Here is a 21,778-nt window from a genome sequence, read left to right on the forward strand (position 1 = left end):
TTCTTATTTCCTTATTTCCTCATATTTTTTACCTGTTCTCAAATTGAAACTCAAACATTTACATAGAGGGTAGAGTTTTGTTTCGTGCTATTATTCCACATAATAGCTATTTCTTTCAACATCGTGCAATTATTTAAAAAAAATAAGCTATGAATCTATGAAATCTCAAAAAGCTGCATGCTGGTCTTTCTTTAAAAAATATTCTGTCTTTAGTTAAAAAAGAACCTCAGGAAAGTTTAACTATCAAATGTAGTTGCTGGTATTCAAATCTGTTGTTATTTGAAGAGCTGCTAGAACAGGGGTGTCAAACTGTTGGCCCCCGGGCCGGATGCGTCACAACAAAACCGTGCCCACCCCATTGCCAGCAATGGGAAAAAAGCTCCGATACGTCGCGCGATGTCACATGACGTCGCGAGTTTGACATGTCTGTGCTAGAAGTTACTTTTTTCAGAAGTTAATTTTATATTTTTTGTATGAAGCGACCCCATATTATTTCAATACTCATTTTGAAAATCTTTCTTCCCTTAGAAAACCAATTTGCCTTAGACACTTAAGGCTGTTATTCAAAAATCCAGAATCTATAGCTTTCTTGCTTGCACAGAACATATATCATTCTTTAGATCTCAGTCATAGCCTATATATTTTTAGTTTGTAGTTTCTGTCATATATACAATACTGCAAATAAATGTTAGCATTACAAACAGATGGTTCCTACCTCTCGCCAGAAGACAAACAGTGTTCCACATACAATAATTATAGATGAAACTAGAATTTTAATAATCAGATTTTTGGTCAAAATGCTGTCCTTGACATTTCGTGGAGGCTTTCGGATAACATCTTTATCTACAGGCTCAACACCAAGACTAAAAATTAAGAAAGCAAATAATATTATAAAAGTTTACCTTAATTAATATCAAATAAATCAGTTAATATGGAATTTGGTGTAAACTTAAGTATAGGTGTATATTTGTCAATCCAACTAATCAAAATAGGCTGAATCCAGACTAGATTAGTGTACTGGAATCAATGGAATGTAAATGTGACTATTGAGGCTTTAATCCAATTTACTTTATCTTATACTACCTACAAAATTTATTATTTGTGCAATCTCACCATGTATTTCTTAAAAACAATTTACCATTAGTAATTTAGAAATTTCCTTCAAATGTCCAGTGATATTAAAAAGCAATCCTTTGAAAATGGTAACAGAAATGTTTAATGCAACCATTTTCAAAAAATTTGACACAGCTGCCTTTTGGATGGAGGGAATTGTAAAAAGTTCAACTACAGACTGCCAATTATATAAGAAATTTTTTAAAATGCTTCAGCTTCAATTATGCAAATTTGATGCATTAAAAAAATACCTTTGAGCTGGAGGTCCATCCATGATAATGTTGATCCATAAGATCTGCATAGCATTGAGAGGATTAGGAAAGTTCATTAATGTGGCCAATGAGATTAATGTCAATGCAGCTATACTCCTGTTGAAAAAAGTTATTTTAAACAGCTGTCAGCATAGCCAAAAAAAGGAAGAATGAGGGAGAATGTAGAACAGAAAACTATAATATAAATGAATAGCAAATAAATGTAAATACACAATAAAAATCCAACCGCTTTAAAGCTGATCACATAAGTTGGGGTGTTATTTGGAGCAACATATATAGCTTTCACATTCAGATCACATAGCAATTCAAAATTTACAGTATCCTCTGCTACTGAAATAGAGCCAATGATGGTTTTGTCTACTTGATAAAAATATGCATTTAGTAATAACTGAAATAAACAGAACTTTTCCACGTTTATAAGAAATCAAGGTTCCAATAACAAAATGTTCATGAATGTTTAGTTTACATGTTAATATAGTGTTGAAACCTGCACTAATTTGTATATGTATCAAATCTGAATGGCAATTCCAAACTTGGACATGCTTGGAAAATCTCTCCCAAAGCATTTTTATACATTATAAAATACACAGTGTTTTTCAACCTTGACAACCTCTATTGTAAATGCATGGACTTTGACCTGCTTCCTGTGAAATTCTGGGAATTAAGTCCACATATTTGGAAGTTCCAAAAGTTGGGAAACAATGGTATATAAATTTCAAAAGAATGCTTCGAAGCTCTGTATTGTTTTACTTGATTCTTCTAGTCTTTACAAATTATGGCCAACTTTTTAAAAAGTTGGCCATAAAGTTCCTGGTTTCTTTGTGTTGGAATTTATGCAGTACTGTCAAAATGCAATATGTTTAGTTTATTTTTAATTTTAATAACTACTACATTTGTAGCATGTTTATCCTGTGCTTTAATAAAAAATTTTTTCCAATGAATGCTTTTTTACAAAAACCAGTGCAATCAGGTTCATAATAAATAAAACTAAATGCAAGGAGAAGACAGTAATAAAAAGAACAAAGAAAAAACATGATGGGATGTCAATTATCTTGAAGCATGAATCAATATTTTCTTTTGTAAGTCTATTCAGGCTTGTATTGCATCACAGCCTCCCCTTGAGTTCATTCACTTTTCTCCTTTCTGTATTTAGGACCTTCATTATTTTTGCTCCTTCTCCCCCAGGACAAGACAATTCCTTAGAAACATTTTTGATAGCATTTAAGGAAGGGTCAGTACAAGGAGTTGACTCACAACAGCTTACTAAATTATTTTCCAACATATACCCACTCCCTGCTTTCTTTAAGGCTTTTCATCAAGTGTGAATAGTACTGTGCTTTTTCTCGTATGAACATATGCCTATATAACTTTCAGAATTGAAACAAATAAAGCTAATGCAGAAGGGTGAATGAGAGGTATCACAGATATTAGCCAGTATCAGAGGAAGTTTCAAGACAGATATAATGGCAGTGGTTTTTTCCATTCTCTGAATTCTGAGGTTTCATTTAGTCCCTATAATTAATAAACCATCTAGCAGGAGCAATCTGTAATAAATAGAACGTTGCTGCAAGTTACATAAAAGATCAATTAATATCCAAAGTAATTTTATTTTATTTTTTATTTATTTTAATTCCATTTATATCCCGCCCTTCTCCGAAGACTCAGGGCGGCTTACAAGCTTAGCAGTAGCCTTCATTCTATGTATATGCCTGCTTATTAGGGCTTTCATACACCCCCCCAAGCGGCATTATTACAAAGTCAGCTTATTGCCCCCAACAATCTGGGTCCTCATTTTACCTACCTCGGAAGGATGGAAGGCTGAGTCAACCTTGAGCCTGGTGGGATGCGAACCTGCACTAATTGCAGGCAGCTGGTGTTACTTAAGGAGGCATTAGCCCACTGCTCCACCAAGGCTCTGCTGGGATTTGCAGTCCAAATTTATCCAGAGAACCCTAGATGTTGAAAAATTATTTAGGATTCCTTTTGGAGATGGTGGAGGAAACACTGCAATCATGCTTTTTGTTATAGTTGCTGCAAAAACAAGCTGAAATCTATTATAATTTCAAATTAACAGATTTACTGTAACAAAATCTTTCTTTTGTCAGATGCATGAACATATATTGCAAAATAAATGTTAGTTTTCAAGGTGTTATAAGTACCTCCAACAAAATATCTGTAATTCTACCGTTTTCTGTCATTTTAAGAACATTACTTACGCAATAGAATGTGAAAAGAGTTTTGAGTATGAAAACATCTGAGTTTATTAAGTTCCATATCAAGTAGTTATCCTGTGATAAGGCTGACCATTCTTACACAGAAAGTACTTTCAGAGGGCCTTATAAGCCCTGTTCCTATTGAGCCTGTCTGTTGCAATGTTGAGAAAATACGTACCTTATCAGATAGACAAAACTATCCAACTCTATGATTAAAAGCTGAAAAATCTACTGCATATCTGTTTTATCAATTCAACATTTATTAATAAAATCATAATTTATATTTGATCATTTCATGCAGTTTAAATATATTTATTTATTTATTTATTTATTTATTAAATTTTTATACCGCCCTTCTCCCGAAGGACTCAGGGCGGTGTACAGGGCAATAAATATTAAAAGACAAAGTACAAAAGTTAAAAAACAATTAAATATTATGCCCGATATATACAATAATTAAAAACCATGTTAAAACCCCAACCCCCAAACCCATCAAACCAGGCCGGATTGCTCAAATAAGTAAGTTTTTAGATCCGCCGGAAGGAGCGAAGGTCGGGGGCCATCCGGAGCTCAACCGGCAAGCGGTTCCACAGGTCTGGCGCGCCCACAGAGAACGCCCTCCCCCTGGGGGCCACCAGTCGACATTCTTTGATCGGAGGCACCCTGAGGAAGCCCTCTCTGTGGGAGCGCACTGGACAGAGGGAAGTTGACGCCGGCCGCAGGTGTTGCCGTAGGTAATCCGGACCCATGCCATGTAGGGCTTTGTAAGTCATTACCAACACCTTGAATCTCACTCGGAGGGCAACCGGCAGCTAATGCAGCTTGCAGAGCAAAGGTGTAACAGGGGAGTATCGGGAGACTCCCAACACAACTCGCGCGGCTGCATTCTGCACCAGTTGGAGCCTCCGAGTGGTCTCCAAGGGCAGCCCCATGTAGAGAGCATTACAGTAGTCCAAACGAGAGGTCACGAGCGCATGAGTGACTGTACGCAAGGCATCCCAGTCCAGATAGGGCCGCAACTGGCGCACCAGGCGAACCTGGGCAAAGGCCCCCCTAGTCACAGCTCCAATATAGGTTGTCAAAAATTTTATCTGTGCAAATATTTTGTTCAAAATCTTACGTGAATAGTGTATATACAGATTTGAGCTGCCAGCTGCAGATATGACAGTGAATTTATTAGTTAGAACCATGATTAGGAAATATTGCAGTTAAGGCTGAAGAGCAAAAGGCATGCACAAGAAGCAATACCAAATTCAGTTTATTTCAAAATTAGCCATGCAAACATCTATGCAAATGTTCTTGTAAATAAAATTTATAATAAGAAATATGACACTGTGCTTTCAAACTTACGTGCTAAGTTGAAATCTAACAAAATTTTTAATATTATTATAAATTCCTTTACCCTCTTCAATAGCAAACCTGAAATACAAAAAAAAAGATAAAATGCTTAAGAAAATGAACAGTGATAAAGATTTGAACAACATCCTAAAAACTCAATGTTTACGACCATTTAATTTAATTTACATTCAGTTTTATCTAAAATACTTAAAAAAATAATTTGGTCTCTTTCAACTACTGTACACAAAAGTCATCAAAATCAGAAGGAATGTGGTAGCATCTTATACAACTAACAAATTTTATTAAAAGGCATAACCCTTTGCCTGTTTTACCTGAGATTCATTCATGACCTTTTCATCATCTGAACCCATAGAAAATAATTTCTCATTAAATTACATCAAGACTACAACAATTTCAACCTCCTTATCAACCTTAACCTTTAGTTGTTTATGTAATAAGTCCACTTCCTTGATGACACAGTAAAACTTCAAAATAAAAATAAAATATAGGAACTACAGACTGCCAGGCATATATACTTGCTTCTAGCTCACATACCATCATATTTATTGTTTAGAACCAAATTCTATGCTACAACTATACTAGAATTGCTCAACTAATTCCAGTTGGAGTAGTTTTTTTATTAATTCAGTAGACATTCAGTAGGTTAATGTATCCACCCAGTGAGATCAATTAAGCCAAATTGATTCCAAGGAATACCTATTAAAAGGCAAATCACCAACATCAAACAACAAAGCACTATTGCCTGTCATCTACAGCTCATAATTTAGGTCACTCAATTAGGAAGTTACATCCAAATCTAGATAATGACAGTCTACTTTTGCAAGAGCTAGGTGGCAGATTCATACTTGTAAGCAGATAACCAACCAAACTGGAGCAAATTCTCACAAGCAACAAGCAACAGAATAATGATGCTAACATGGAAATTTTGCATTTGAAGTCCTTAACTAATCCACAGCATAAGCATGGGTCTGCTGGAATTACATAGCATATTCCTCCATTTTTTTGTGGTCCTGTTATAAAGCGACCTCAGCAATAAGCTTTCACATTTGTCTCCACATTTACACCAATAGCTTCATCACAGCCTTCCAAATATCATTCACTAAATTAAAAGCATATTCATATCCTTTTCAAATTATTTGAGATATCCCATTTTCTACCGGGAATGCTCCCTTGATTCTACATAGGACAAATAGGCTAGACCTTGCACAAAATAAATTAATAAATTAAATTAGTTACTATTGAGCACAATTGAGCAAGAGATTGCTGAACACACATCAAGATTTCAACCTATCACATTAACTCTCAACAAACACAATGGGTTTTTAACATATTATAATTGTTAATTGACAAGGAATTTACTATGCAATCTGCATCTGTATAACTATCTTGTTTTACCCTTCCTTTCCTCCCATCCTCCCAATTTAAACCCTGTATCAATTTAGCTTTTCAATGAATCTGATGAAGTAAGCTGTAACTTAAAACAGTTTATGGCTTTTAATAAATTATATTAATACAAAAAGGTGGTATCAGATTCCTCTTCATTTTCGCTGCAATAAACTAGCACGACTATTTTCCTACAATGTAATTAAAATCATTATTACTTCAGTTTTTTAACAGTGTTTCAAAAACTTATGTTTTATTATTAAAAATATAAATCTTGAGGATATGGATGACCCTATCTTGATATTTGTTCCCAATATGATGTGCATATATTTTAAATATATATATATTTTAAAAATTAACTTTTGTTCAAATGGAAGCACTTCAAACATTAAAATTACAAAAATAAAATGACATTTCACTTTGTACTTCTCAACCATGAATTCTCATTGTTTATTTGAATATGTTATTATAGCAATACAATTTTATCTGTACAGAATGTTAAATATCAGACATGATATACTGAAAAATCTTTATTTTATCCATTATCTATTTTTCCTTCTTGCTCTGTATTAAAGATACCTTCTACTTGATTTTGAATAGGATTATTATTATTATTATTATTATTATTATTATTATTATTATTATTATTATTATTATTATTATTATTATTATTATTATTATTAATATTTGGCATTGTTAATTAGTCAGGAGAATACAATTTTAATGCAGAATAGTAGTTTTGCTGCCTATTTACTAGCTTTCTCAGGTACACTTTTGCAAGCTTCCTATGGTGCACCAAAAGAGGGCAAGCACACAGCAGGTCTTTCTGCAGTGTCATCCAAGCCCCCCTCATTCCCTTAGAGTCGTTTTGCAAATGGGCGCCACAATGGGAAGGTTTAGAGTCAGCAGGAAGCTGACTGACTGCAGAGCATCAACTCGTCTCTCCACCGAAGTGCTACTCATTTATCTACTTGTATACAACATGCTTTCAAACTGATAGGTGGGCAGAAGCTGAAGCAAATGATGGGAGCGCACCCCTTCACGCAGTGCTAGGACTTGGAACTGCTGGAGCAGAAACCATCTCCAGCATGATTAAGCTACTGAGCCACCATGCCTCTTTAAATAGGATTATTCTATGGAATACCAATTACTTTCTATACAAATGACATCATACAAATAATAAAATTATTACATTGCATGCAGAATGGCCCTATAATTCAAACATACATTATTGTTTGAAAGTCATCATCCACCAGGATCATATCAGCTGCTTCTTTACAAACATCAGTGCCGGTTTGCCCCATGGCAACTCCAATATCCGCAGCTTTTAATGCTACAGCATCATTCACTCCATCGCCTGTCATAGCAACTACTTCACCATTATTTTGAAGTGACTAAGAGAAAAAAAACATGCCAATTATGTCAAAATATTTTACTAGTCTAAGATTTTATAAAGCACATGTGCTTTTAAACATTGCCTATCTCCTTTTATGAAGCTTAAGACTTCATGAACCTCTCTACTATACACATCTACATACTACTAAAACTCTTGTGCCTTTTTTGCTTGTAACCTCAACTGGGTTAGTTTGGAAGATATAGGACAATTATTGAATCAGGGTACTTATAGAATGCCAGGATCCATGATTCCTGTGGAAATGAAATTTGGGGAACTTGTGGCCACTTCTACACCACTGGGTTGCTACCTCTTCACTGCTGTTGCCATGTTGGACAGTGGTAATCACATGATTCTTATTTCCAATGTTCCCTGACAACTTCCCAAAAATCAATGGAGAAGCCAGAAGGAACTGTAATGTTGACTGTTATTGCCAACCCTCCCTGTCAATTTCCCATTAGCAAAGTCTTTGTACTGGGAAGCTGGCAGAGAATGAGGAAGACAACAGGGGAGGTCATCTGGCAACAACCACTTATCGGGAGGGGAGGGGAGGACAGGAGAGGAAAGATGAGAGGGGGAAGGGAAGTTTTTTATGCTTCCTGCAAACCTCCCACTGGAAAACTCAATGGGGAAGTTGAAAGGAAACACCCAAGTCACCCCTGATTATTTTGCCTATGATCATTCTATTTCTCCCTTTAGGTAAGGAAATATATCTGAAACAATGACCCAGCAAACCAAGGGTTGTTGGGTATGAGATAAATGTATTAACATTTTAATAAAAAATATTTGATTCTGTTTTTTGAAATCAATTATATAAATATTGATTGGCTTAAATCAATGTTTTAAAGGAAACATTTTAACTTTAATTGTCCCAGACTATTTTCAATGTTGCCCTTTAACCTGAATAGCAGGATTCTCTTGAAGAGCTCTAAAGAATTTCAAGTGGTTGTTTTTGAATTAAAGTATGCTTGCTTGGAAAGTAGATACATACCTTAACAATTTTCAGTTTATGTCTGGGGCTGGCTCTGTAGAAGACTGCTACCTAAGAGGTGGAAACACTAAAAATTTAACTATTGTAAAAGTTAAGCTTTACAATGTTAATCTCTTACCTAGAGACATAAAAACAAGAAAACAATTCAGCAGAAAAGGGAAAAAGTATTTTTTTCCTACCCATCACATCTCCTACCATGATTCCAGTGAAAACTATTTTTTGTTAAATTCTCCAAAACCTACAATGACACTATTTCCACTTTAAGAGAATACAATGTTCTCACTAGGAAATATAAATAATTCCATACAATAAGAAAAAAAAGAGAGCCTGTATAGATTACTTAAGACTGTGCTGGAAAGACAGCAGCCTTGAGACATAAATTGCATTTATAAATATTTACAAAAATTATATAGTAATAGCATTTGCATCCATAGGAATAAGTAGAGGAAGGACAAAATCACTTTCTGGAAATGATATGGACCAATAGTCATTGTATGAGATGCATTATGTCAGTCCAACAACAACAAAAAAGCGCTCTTAAATCATTCTTATTGAAATATAAAAATAATTCCTCAAGATAAAAAATGAACAGGATCCTCTGGGTAAAGAGAACATTTTACATTTGCACAATTTTGTCAATTTGACTTTCTTTTTAAAGAATATTGTGTTGCATTACTGAAACAAATGTTGAAAGAAAACATACTATATTTGTTTCATAACTAACAAAAGTCAGAAGCTATAAGTTAAAAAATGTTTAGCTTTTTAATTAGGTAAGTAATACATTAATAAATATAAAAATAATTAGTATATATACTTTCTTAAATTGTAAAGAACTGAAATCTACTACTCTACAAACTCAAAAATTATCTATCCTCTAAGATAACTTCCTCGCAATTTATAATTAACCTTCGGTGCTATTTGTGAAAGTTGCTGTATATCCAATGTATCCACTTCTTCACCCGAGATTGATTGAGAACCTTTGGAATACAATCCTAAGCGACTGGCTAGGAAAAAAAGGAAAGAAAATAAAATCAGAAACTAAAGGACCCATTGGATTGGATATAGTGGAATTGCTAAATTCTCAGTAAGCATTTTGTTAAATAATCATATGTGTAAAGACACTGAAAATAAACACTGTACTACACACTAACATGTGTAGATGTGTAATGTGTGTTTGAGCATGCACACACACACACACGATTTCCTTTAGTACAAAAAAGCTCAATAGTTTAAAAAAATATTTATAGTTCCACATTGTCTTTTGAACTAATGCTAGCAAATACGCTTATTCTTATAGTAGGACAAAAGGCAATAGTAAGATATAATACTTCAGTTTGCAAATATAAAATTAAATTATTAAATAAGTTATCATGAAAACTCCTCCTGCTTGGACAATTGATTGGTCCTTTAAGAAACAAGCTCGGATAAGCTAATTGCTTTTTCTGACAGCAACTGTCTTGCAGCTTCAGAAATATTAAAGCACAGTTTCTTAGTAACTTTCCAATAACATAATCTGAGATAAAAGAACTACAGGTGGTCCTTAAACTCTTATTTATACAAGATAAAAGAAATGTGTAAGAGGAAGGATAATTGTTCTTATGAATTAGGTGCCTATAAACTCATCTCCTATTCCAGGTATGTTGGGTTAACTTCCAAGACAAACCAACATCCACGTTTTTCTCTGCTCTGTGAATGTGGGATATTACAACCAAAAATGCAGCTGAATGTGAGATCCAGATTTCCAAAATTCTCTCTGGAACAAAGGGTGATCTGAAGATTGCCGATGTGTACTCCAAACATCTGATTTTAATGGCAAAAATTGACAATTTTGTTTGTGATCAGCTGAGAGTCACAGGTTCCATTGTGCTCTGACAAAGAAATGCAGCCTTTCATGGTCATGAAATTTTACTCTTCAGACTGTTTTTTAAAGATTGACAAACCTTCAACTACTGGGCTAGTTTCCTTTCAATCCATTAAAAAAAGAAAGAAAATTCTTTTCAGCTTTGTAAAATCTTTATTTTTTTTGCAATATACAACAAAGGGTGATTTAAGAGTTGTTTCAGGAAAGATTATAAATGGAAAGGTTTCCTGAAACTAATTTAAAGACTTTGGAAATTAATTGGAAACATCCTCTCGTGTTGTGGTGATGCATTAGCAGGTTTCAAGATTAATAAACAGACAAGGGCGTTAACAAATAATAGAAAAATAGAAAATCAAACAGAACTGACAAATGAAATGAGTTTTAAGATTTCAAAATAACTATGTTAAGACCTGAAATGAAGTTTAAAAAAGGGAAGAAGAAAGTACAACTATCACTGCTTAGGAGAATTTCTGTAATAAAAATAAATTATCTAGAAAGTGGTTGTTTCAGACAAATACCTGTTTTGATAACTGATGCACTATTTAAACAGATGTATATATGTATATGTATATATGTGGTGGTGGGGAGCATAAGTTAAATATATGCTGTTACAAGATGCAAGGGAAAGAGGATTGGATTTACCTGATTTGTAACTGTATTTTGCTTTTTGTTGTGTATGGATGAAAGAGTGAGTACTGACTGCTGAGAAATAGAAGGCTCTTGGAGTTAGTAAGACATGAGCTGAGATTTGGGAGACAGAGTTATTTGTGACAAAGTTAAGGTTAAAGTGGATTTTAATAATCATCATGTTAGCCATGCTGTATCAAGAATATGAAATAGATGCAAATCCAGGTTGTGCACGGAAACACATTTGTGGCTCTCAGCACAAAAAGCAGAAGAAAAAAAATTAAGCAAACATAAATGGCTAACTTATCATGAGATACTGGAATTTTGTCAAGGGGAATATAAAATAAAATCAAGAAAAGAACTGGTGGCAAAAATAAAATACCATTATAGATATTAAGTTCCCCTATTACAATTATTTAAAGTAGACAAAATAGTTTATCGCTTTGAAAACTAACAAATACAATTGTTTATGAATGATGAACATATAATTGCTAAAATGTATAGACTTTTAATAAAATTTGAAATAGAAGAATAAGTGAAATATTTTCTATTTCAAATTTCATTAATTCAAAAGTGGTTAAAATTTTCAGTTATCCTATATGAACTTGTTGCGTAAAACAGAAAAAAGGGACCTTAGGTTTTTAAATTTTGATCATTAGATAGGGTAGATTATAGAAAGAAGAAAATTATATTGTAACCACAGAGTAAGAGATAAATGTATAATAGTGCACATATATTTAGTGTGTGTGTGTGTGTGTGTGTGTGTGTGTGTATTTTCTTTCTTGAACTTTTAGCTTCCTCTTTTTTTCTTTTTCATTTTGTATTAGTTTGTATTAGTTTTTAATCTCCTTTTAAAAATAAAATATACATATGTTGTTGTGTGTGTACAAGTAAGTAAAATGTTGAAATTGTGGAACAGGCAATAATAGTAAAGAAAAAAATTGTGTACATTTTAATAAATGTAACACAGAAGTATATGGAGTGCAATGTTGTTTTTAAAAAGCCTGGCAGTTTTTTTACTCTACATTTTATAAACATACAATTAAAACTTTTTAAAAATAAGCTTTATTGGCCATTATCCAAACAATTATTTATTATAATGCAAGATTAATATACTTATCCAGCATTGTTGTTTTTTTTACTATAAATAACTAAACTTCATGTTGTATTCACGTTCATGGAATATTTCTAGAGCTATCCACAAAGTGTTTTGTCTTGGAAAAACACATGCAATTATGATAAAAGTTTCCTTAGGCTCATGGATTTGGTTTTACAGTTCCTGTCCCCAGTTTCAAAATTAACAGAAAACTCACATGTACTGGCAAAATAATTACTAACAAAAATTCAGAAAAGGAAAAAAAAAAGTCTGTTCATACCAATGGCAACTGCAGTCTCCTGTGAATCTCCAGTGATCATTTTTATTGCTACTCCTGAAGTAATAAGTGCGGCAACAGCTTCTTTTACACCAGTCCTAGGAGGATCAATAATTCCAACCAGACCCAGGAAGGACAACTGTCCAAGCTCAGGACCAGAAGCTAATGCCAGAACTTTCAAAATCAAAGAAATAGTATTACTAGCCATGCCACTGATTTAAGGCAACAGAAAATATATAATCACTTTTCCTCAATTATGAGAACAAGAATATTGATAAAATAATAGGCAGATGTCTGAACATAGTATATCAGAGACTCCAAGAGATTGCAAAAAATAGTTTTTTATTAGCAATCAGTTAATGTTAACATAACAAGAAATAAAACCAATGTGTTTTCATAACCCGTGAGGGAAATTATTACAAAAATGCATATTTCTGTTCTTCTAAATTTAGTAATTCTCTTTAATATAGATAATTCTATACAGTGTTTAGTATAAGTTTTCAACTCTCAATTTTAAATATAAATACAAAAGACAATGCTATAAAAGTAGCTCCCTGATTAAATGGAAGCTTAAATACTATTTCACCTCATTCCTTTTTTATAATCTGGGGAGAAATATTAAAGTTATATTGCCACTGTATGGTACAGGCTTGCTCAAAAGCTTCTAACTGAGTTCAGCCAGTATTTTCTTTTCAACTCACAATCCTTAGTGTGGGCAGAATAATGAGTTAAAACATTACCTCTAAGTCCTGCAGAGCCCATAGATGCTTTTTCTTGCTGATAAAGATCTCTTTGTTGTTGATTAAGTGGTAAGCTGTGCCCTTTGTTGTTGTAAGTTGTACAGTATCGAATTACTTCCTCATAAGCACCCTTCATAAAGCAAATCTCTGGTTTCTCCTAAAAAAAATATTTATTTATGCATTTATTTATTTCAGTTGTATACCATTCCAATTACATCACAGTGAACCTGTAATCGTATGGTATGATTTGTGACCTTTCCTGCTTCTTACGAGCAAAGTCAATGAGGAAGCCAGCAGGAAATGAGGACCCAGATTGTTGGGGGCAATAAGCTGACTTTGTAATAATGCCGTTTGGGGGGGGGGAAGCCCTACTAAGCAGGCATATACATAGAATGAAGGCTATTGCTAAGCACATTGATTTGTGCTTTAAATTGTAAGCCGCCCTGAGTCTTCGGAGAAGGGCGGGATATAAATGGGATTTTAAAAAAAATCAGAAGTCACTCTCACTTTTTTGCCCACCCACTTGCACTCCCTAGCATGTATCTATAGGATCTCCCACCCATAACACACCCACCACTCCTACAGGATCTGCACACCCTCCTATGCATAGCCACCCATCCACCCGTGGCATCAACTCACTTGCCTGAAACTCTCACCCACTAATCTGCTTGTTTACAATTCCCAAGTCTTTCTACTTAATGTCTTGAGCAATCTGGTAATCACAATAGCTACCAGGACTGCCAGGACTGCTAAATGATGCAGTCCCATGACATTGCTCGATCAAACACATTATTTAGTGATGGAAATTGCAGTTCCAGTTACCACTGTAACCCAAGGATTATTTGTATTGCTTTTGCATCATTTAATTTAAAAGTGAATTCTTTAAAGAAGATGTAAAATGAAAACATAGATTTGCAATGTAGGTAATCCTTGACTTACAATCAAAACTAAGATTGGAATATCCCTCACTAAGTGATGTGCTCCTTAAGTGAATTACGAGCAATTGTATGTCCTTTCTTGCTATGATCATTAAAGAAATTTGGCTTCTCTCATTGAATTTGCTTTTCGGAAGATCACAAATGATGACATATGACCCTGGGACACTGCAACCGACATAAATACATGCCGGTTGATAAATGCCTGAATTCTGATTCCCTGATCATGGGGATGCTGTAACATCGTAAAAGCAAGGATCACTCCATAAATCACTTTTTTCAACATCACTGTAGCTTTAAACTGTTGTTCAAGAAATAATTGTTAAGTCAAGGATCACCAGTACACAGGATTCTTAAAAGAAATTATACCTTTTCTGATTCTTATCCTCATTTTTATTATATTATGTTTCTTATTATTTTCTTATGATTATATTCTACCTTTCCCAATAAGAGAGGTGGATCATAGTCTCTTAAGGCCAACATTTTAATCATTCTCCTATATTAATTTTCATACTTGTTTATCAACAGCATCAGAGAGAACAAATCTTCCCCCCAAAGCATCATCATCATCAACATCAACATCAACATGATCATCAATATTTAATTAGGCCCTATTGGACTAAGTGATGCCTTGTTACAAGCCTGAAACTGGTGCTGCAATATTAAAGACGGTAGTCAGTTACACATCATCCTCAACTGGGTTTACTTGTTCCTTTTTCTCTCAAGCAATTGTGATTATAATGTTACCTTCAGTCTAAAATAAAGTATAACCATATACAGGTGCAGAATTTAAACACTGTATTATTAAAAACAAGAGGTTGTAGGAAAATATTAGATCATTAAAAGTTTAGTAATGGGCATACCTGTTGAGTTCTATGAACACACTTAACAGCCATCCATTTTTGCTCAGAACTGAAAGGATATTCTGCTTTTCTTATGTAATCCTGCTGAATTCCATCTAAACCCATCTATGAAAACAAAAGACTTTATCACTTCTTCAACCTATATCATTCAGGCAAAACATTTCCTAATCATTTTACATGCTCTTATTTACTGTATATTATCTACAACATTTTACTTCATTTCAATTGTATTCACAACATTCTTTACTTTTAATTTTTCTTTACTAATTTTTACAATAAAGGTTATAACTATAGTTATGTAGTCCACTTTCAATTTCTCTATTTTACTAAAATTATTTCATGTGATTAATAAAATTATTTTACTAAAATTTATTAGCATATTAAAACTATAACAAGAGTCAATCTATCTTATTTTTCCAAAATCTTTAAATGCTCTATCGGAATATCATAGAATCCGAACATGATTTCTTTTGAAGCAATTTTTTTCAGAGCTAAGAACCACTGTTTAATTATTTATGCAGCTAAAATATTCTGTTATATGTTGATTTTAAAAAATCAAGTGTTGAAATTATTGCACATTAATTATAAAAATGTAAAACAGAATATATCTGAAGTTTTGCATAACAGAAACAGCATGTAAGGATCCAATCTTTAAATTTTTGCATAAAAAGTTTTGGAGGTATTTTTAATTAAAACCACAATTCTATAAACACATTTAATTCTCAAGATGCTATTTTAAGGAAATAAAAAACCAAAAATGTTCCAGATTAAAAATCTTCATGAACAAAAATGTATCTTCACATTGTTTCTTTAGCATCAGTAGTTGAACACATTCTATACCATACTATTCTTAATTATATACACTTCAGGTTTCCACCTGGTACTTGTATTCTATCGATAGTATTATTTCCTATATTGTCAATGCCTATAACCAAATCATTACAAGATAATTTTTCTTTTTAAAAAAAATGCTAGTGCCCAAGCTATAGGATAGTTAACATTGAGGTTTTTATTACTTCTTGAACCATTTCAGCTTCTAGAGACTTCAAATCATCCACTATTCCTTATCATTCAAACAGCATCTTTGAATTTATAACAACTTAGAAAAATTGAAATTAAAAGCTTCGGTTTTCAAAATTCAATAGATTCAACAAAAATGGTTTGAAATCTTAGCATTTTGATTCCAGAAAAGGCAAAATATTTCTGGTTCACTATCAAAGAATAATCAGAATAAAAGCACCTTTTAAGGCTCTTGCTATATTTATTCACCATTAGAAATTGTTAGTTCAGTTTTCAATTGGATTTTATTATATTTTTAATGTATCTATATATGCATGTTTATGAGCACATATTTATTTATTTATTTATTTTATTTTTGGGATATATGCCGCCCTATCTCCCGAAGGACTCAGGGCGGCTAACAACAATAAAAAACAACAGTACAAAAATTAAAAAAGAATTAAATAACAGCCCCAAAATAAATTAACTACACAGTTAAAAATTTAAAAATTAAAACATATTTAAAAACCCATCATCAATCCAGGTCAGCCTGATGGAAGAGAAAAGTTTTGAGGTCGCGGCGGAAGGACCTTACTTGTTCTTACATTGCTTCACTTTTCATCGTAAACTTTAACTAATAATACTTATATATGTAGTCCTCAACTTACAACAGTTCGTTTGGTGACCATTCAAAGTTAAAACAGCACTGGAAAAAGTGACCTATGACCATTTTTCACAAGACTATTGCAGTATTCCCATGGTCACAGGATCAAAATTTGGATGCTTGGAGACTTCCGGTGGCTCCGCGGCGACGGAGGCAGCCTTCCCGGGCTGCCCGCGGCTCAGCTGAGTGATTTTCGCCCGAAACAGCGCCGATCAGCTGTTCGGGCGAATTTGAAGCCCCCTCCTCGGGAGGAGGGGGTGAGGCCCCAGGTAGGGGTTGAGTTCTCCGGGGCCGCCTGAGCTTGTAGCTTGGGCGGCCGAAGGATCGAACTCCCCCGTAGCCTGGGTCGCTCCCAGCTGGCCAGCGCCTCTGCTCCTGACTTTATGGAGCAGAGCCAGGCGTCTGCGACCACCCCTGCCTGAAGGAAGGACTATGGAATAAAAAGAGCAGGCAGAGCGGTACAAGAGGAAAAGGTGAAGAGGATTATTTTATTCTACTCTCGAGCTTGATGGACTTTTTAAACTCTAAGTGAAAGTGCGTCACAATTGAAAGTAAAAGATGGCGGCTAAACCTCCCCCTAAATCTCTTTGGAGTGCTGGAACTTCCCCGGTGCAACAATCATCATTGCAGGCATTGCATCCTCCTGATGTAGTGACATCGAAGGACTTACAAGTTGCTCTTGAAAAACATACCCAGGTAATCTTGGAATCAATTTTGGAATCAATGGGTGATAAATTTGCACAGATGGAGGAGAAATTGAAGAAGTTGGAGGAGAGAATGGAGGAGAGGATGGAACAGAAGTACAGGGTGATGAAGGTAGACATTTTGTCTTCAGTGTATAAAGTGGCTGAATGTGTGGAAGATTTGGATGAAAAAGTTAAAGATTCGACTCAAAAGAATGCCATATTAGAAGCAAAAGTATTGGAGAATGAAGATTTAAGACACAAAATGGATAAAGAATTGAGTCTTGCTCAATATTTCCAGATGCAGTTTGCCATTAGAATCAGAGGTTTAAAGGAGAATATTAAGGAAGATCTAAAGCAGCTGGTTTCTGAGGCTCTCGAAGTGGTATTGAATCAGCCAGCATCTGAAATAAAAGGAGGCATGGATAAAGCGTATCGTGTGAACTCATGGATTGCTAGACAGAGAAAGTTGCCTAGAGATGTGGTGGTTTATTTTACAAAAAGGGAAGTTAGAGATGAAGTTATACAAGCTGCCTATGATACTAAGGTCGTGATTGCTGATCAAGAAGTTCTGGTTCTAAAAGAAATTCCTCCAAAGATTTTAAGGAGAAGGAAGGATTTTACATTTCTTGTGCAAGAGCTCAAGCAACGAGATATAAGGTTCAGATGGGAGATTCCAGCGGGGTTGATGGTGATGCATGAAGGTAAAAGGTACCGTCTGGTCACTGTGATGCAAGCGCGTGATTTTTACAATAATGTTTTAAAAGCAACCCCATTAACACTTCTGGAAGCTGCAAAGAGATCTGGAGAAGGAGAATATCAAGAGGTTGAAGATGGACAGACAGAGGAGAATGGTGCTGGAGGAGATCAAGTTATAACACTTTTGGATGATCCCAGAGAACAGAGGGTGACGCGTGCTGCTTTAAAACGATCAAAAAAGATAAAAGAACAAGATCAGCAGAAGTCTATGGAACTTTCACAACGTACTTACAGTCAAGTAGTGGGAGGTGGGAAAAGATTTGGGTGAGGAATGTAAAATTTATACAAGTTTGAAATCTAAGAGAGAATTTTTATAAAATGTTTTATAGATGGTATTTAGATTTTAAAAAGCTAAGCATGTATCTGAATTATTAGCCTAAATGTTGGAGGTGTGGTGATAAAGATGTAATATATTTTCATATTTTCATATATGGTAGACTTGTAAAAAGGTCAAGGCTTTTTGGATAAAAGCCTGATGGAATATACTAAGTTGATGTTGAATTTAATTACGGGGATAGTACTGGAAAGAGGAACTGCCGACTATAGAGGAGTGGATTTTAAAGGTTTCTGACCTGGTCGAAATGGTGAAGATTTCGGCCTATTTGAAAGATTACTCGCAGGAACGTTATATTATGGAAGGGAGAAAATGGCTTGGGTTTATTCAGAACAAGTATAGGGTTAAGAAGTTTTATATTTGAATAAGTCTTCTTTCTTTGGTTTTTTTCCTATATTAGTTTTTTTAATATATATTTATATATATTTAATATTACTAAGGTTTGTTTTATCCTATATAAGCTAGAGAGTGATAGATTTTAGAGTTTATGGTTGTTAGTATATGGTTGTTTATGATTGTTTTTTTTTATATATATACCTTGTATTTAGCTCTGGGAAGTCGGGGGGGGGGAGGGGGGAGGGGGGAGATGAAGGGGGGGAGGGAGAAGGGGGGGAGGGGGGATTTTTTAAGGGAAAAATTGTATGTAAAACTTTTCAATAAAAAAAAAAATTTGGATGCTTGGCAACTGATTCATATTTATAACAGTTGCAGTGTCCTAAAGTCAGGTGATCCCCTTTGGCAAACTTCTGACAAGCAAAGTCAGTGGGGAAATCACGATTCATTTTAGTCAATCATATGACAAATTTAACAACTGTAGTGATTCACTTAACAACTGTGGCAAGAAAGGTTGTAAAATGGAACAAAATTCACTTAAACAAATGCTTCATTTAGTAAGAGAAATTTTGGGCTCAATTGTGGTTGTAAATCAAGGACTACTTATCTTGTAATACTTTTGTTAACCTAACATTATATGTCCAAAACAACAACAATAATAATTATACAATCACAGCTTATCATGTATGCTTTTTTGGGAATATGTATTTTATATTTTTATGTACCACCCGTTGGTTCAGTGCCTACCTTCATGGCAAGAGCAATTAAGGCTCCTTCAGTTGGTTTTCCCATTAAAGTGTTGTTTCTAATTAGGGCATCATTGCACACACATCCAGCCTATGAGGAAAACAAATATCATAATAAATAAATGTATCTATTTCAAAAGATAATTATTTTTCTATGTAAGACTTACCTCAACAATTCTGCTAACAGACGGTTTGCTAAATCCATGAACAATATCACCTTCAACTATGACCTCTCCAAATCTATTATATCCCACTCCAGTAACCTGTGACAAAATAATCAGCACAATTATCAAACCTTATGATGTTAAAAATAATGTAGGAAAAGTAATTATTTGTGAAACATTAAACTTTAATTCTCCCTTATTTATTTAGTCTATGGCATATCATAGGTGGTCTAGCAACATTCTGTATATTAACATTTCATCTAGATTAATAAAACACAATAAAATATAAATGTTAAATATGATCAAATACCAATATCTAGGCGATCTAACCATTGAAGCGCAGCATTGTTTGTATTAAAAAAATCAGATACTGGACCAGTATTTGCCTTCAGCTTTTAGCCAGTCACAATGTGATATATAGTTTGACATGGAACTCTGCAGTCCCATGAGGAGAGGGTACTATGCCCTGTTTGTATAGAGCGTCACAGCAGATGCTGTGTAAGGTATGAATCCTATACAGGTTTGTCCATTGCTGACATGCTAGTTCAAAGCCTGGTACATTTTTAGTGAGGTCATTTACCGTATTTTTCGGACCATAAGACGCACTTTTTTCCCCCAAAAGTGTGTGGGGGGGGGGAAAACGAGGGTGCGTCTTATGGTCCGAAGGTGATCCGTATGGCCAGCCCCAACCTCCGCAAGTGGAAAGCAAGGGAGATTGCCAGGAGCACGAATCGGCACGTGCTGAGAAAAGCCGATCTCACACTCCTGCACTCTCCCTCGCTCGGTTTCAGCTTCCCTTGCTACAAGAGAAAGCAGGCTGAAACCGAAAGAGGCAGATTGCCAGGAATGCGAATCGGCTGATCTCGCGCTGCTGCAATCTGCCTCGTTTCAGCCTGCTTTCTCTTGTAGCAAGGGAAGCTGAAACCCAGCGAGGGAGTTTGCAGGAGCGCGAGATCGGCCGATTCGCATTTCTGGCAATCTCCCTCACTCCGTTTCACACACGGACCATTTCCTATTGCACAAAGACCAGCAAGGTGAGTGGCTCAGATTTTAAGTGGGAAAACGAGTGAAAGCAAACAGAGGGCCAGCTGCATTTCTGAGAAGAGACCCCGTTTAACATCTGGTAAACAATCTGGAACTGCAATTCAGAGAGAAGGAAGTCTGCACATCACAAGGAGCCACAAGTTTGTTTTAAGTGACAAGCAAAACAAATGAGCCTCAGTAAGTTGGGCCTGACTGGTAAAAAGTTCCCAAACTGTCCCTAATCTAGTTAGCTAAGTTTCATGTTCTTTTCTCTGCTGGGAAGAGTATGGAAGGAAGCCGTCAACCAAGTGAACTTTAAAAAGGGATCCATAGTTTTGTTTTGTTTCTTTAATTCCAGACAAAGTGAAAATTCTCAGGTTACATCTGCAATGGTGACAAACCAAAAGCCATGCTTGCTTATAAACGTGTTAGCGGCCCAGCCATAGTTTTTGTCTCTACAAGACCCCCACTGCAATCGTCTCTCGTAATTTCTCTGGGATGCAAAATAAAGAGTTGCTGGTACCCCATCTTGCGGGATTAGTGAAGGATAATTCAAACAATAACCCATGTAAAGTATTTCGAGTAACGCTCAGCATTGCCTGAAGTCCAATCCATTTAATGGCGACTGGAAGGAAGGAAGGAAGGGACAATGGGAGAGGGATGGAGAGAAAGAGAGAGAGAGAGAAAGAGAGGGAGAGAGAGAGAAGGAGCAAGAATTTTTTTTCTTGTTTTACTGCTCTAAAAACTGGGTGCGTCTTATGGTCCGGTGCGTCTTATGGTCCGAAAAATACGGTATATATTTTCTTATGTCTGAGAGTTCAGCAAGCATTTGACTTTTCTTGGGAATTGATGTTAAAGTTGTTGGGCAGATTTTGTGCAAGTGCCAATGGGGGTTTCCTGGATTTGAGTTTTCTGGGTGATAAATGAGGAAGGTGAGCATGCACCGGCAG

At 35.0% G+C, this 21,778-nt stretch overlaps 1 protein-coding gene across 13 annotated transcripts in view; it reads right to left on the reverse strand.

The window, feature by feature from the left end:
- Positions 1-21,778, reverse strand: part of ATP2C1 (ATPase secretory pathway Ca2+ transporting 1) — a 57,736-nt gene that overhangs the window by 2,528 nt on the left and 33,430 nt on the right. For 12 of the 13 annotated variants that reach the window (XM_081345048.1, XM_081345049.1, XM_081345053.1 and 9 more), the window contains 11 exons: positions 19,809-19,904; positions 19,643-19,732; positions 15,124-15,228; positions 13,326-13,482; positions 12,589-12,759; positions 9,631-9,728; positions 8,725-8,775; positions 7,568-7,734; positions 4,949-5,017; positions 1,365-1,481; positions 716-863 (listed from right to left, as the gene is read on the reverse strand). In XM_081345048.1, coding sequence (XP_081201174.1) covers positions 716-863; positions 1,365-1,481; positions 4,949-5,017; positions 7,568-7,734; positions 8,725-8,775; positions 9,631-9,728; positions 12,589-12,759; positions 13,326-13,482; positions 15,124-15,228; positions 19,643-19,732; positions 19,809-19,904 — 1,269 coding nt within the window. The remainder of the gene's footprint in view (positions 1-715; positions 864-1,364; positions 1,482-4,948; positions 5,018-7,567; positions 7,735-8,724; positions 8,776-9,630; positions 9,729-12,588; positions 12,760-13,325; positions 13,483-15,123; positions 15,229-19,642; positions 19,733-19,808; positions 19,905-21,778) is intronic. The other variant, XR_014028610.1, reaches the window with a different exon arrangement.

The sequence above is a fragment of the Vipera berus genome (assembly GCF_964194415.1).
Source record: "Vipera berus genome assembly, chromosome: Z".
Taxonomy (NCBI): domain Eukaryota; kingdom Metazoa; phylum Chordata; class Lepidosauria; order Squamata; family Viperidae; genus Vipera; species Vipera berus.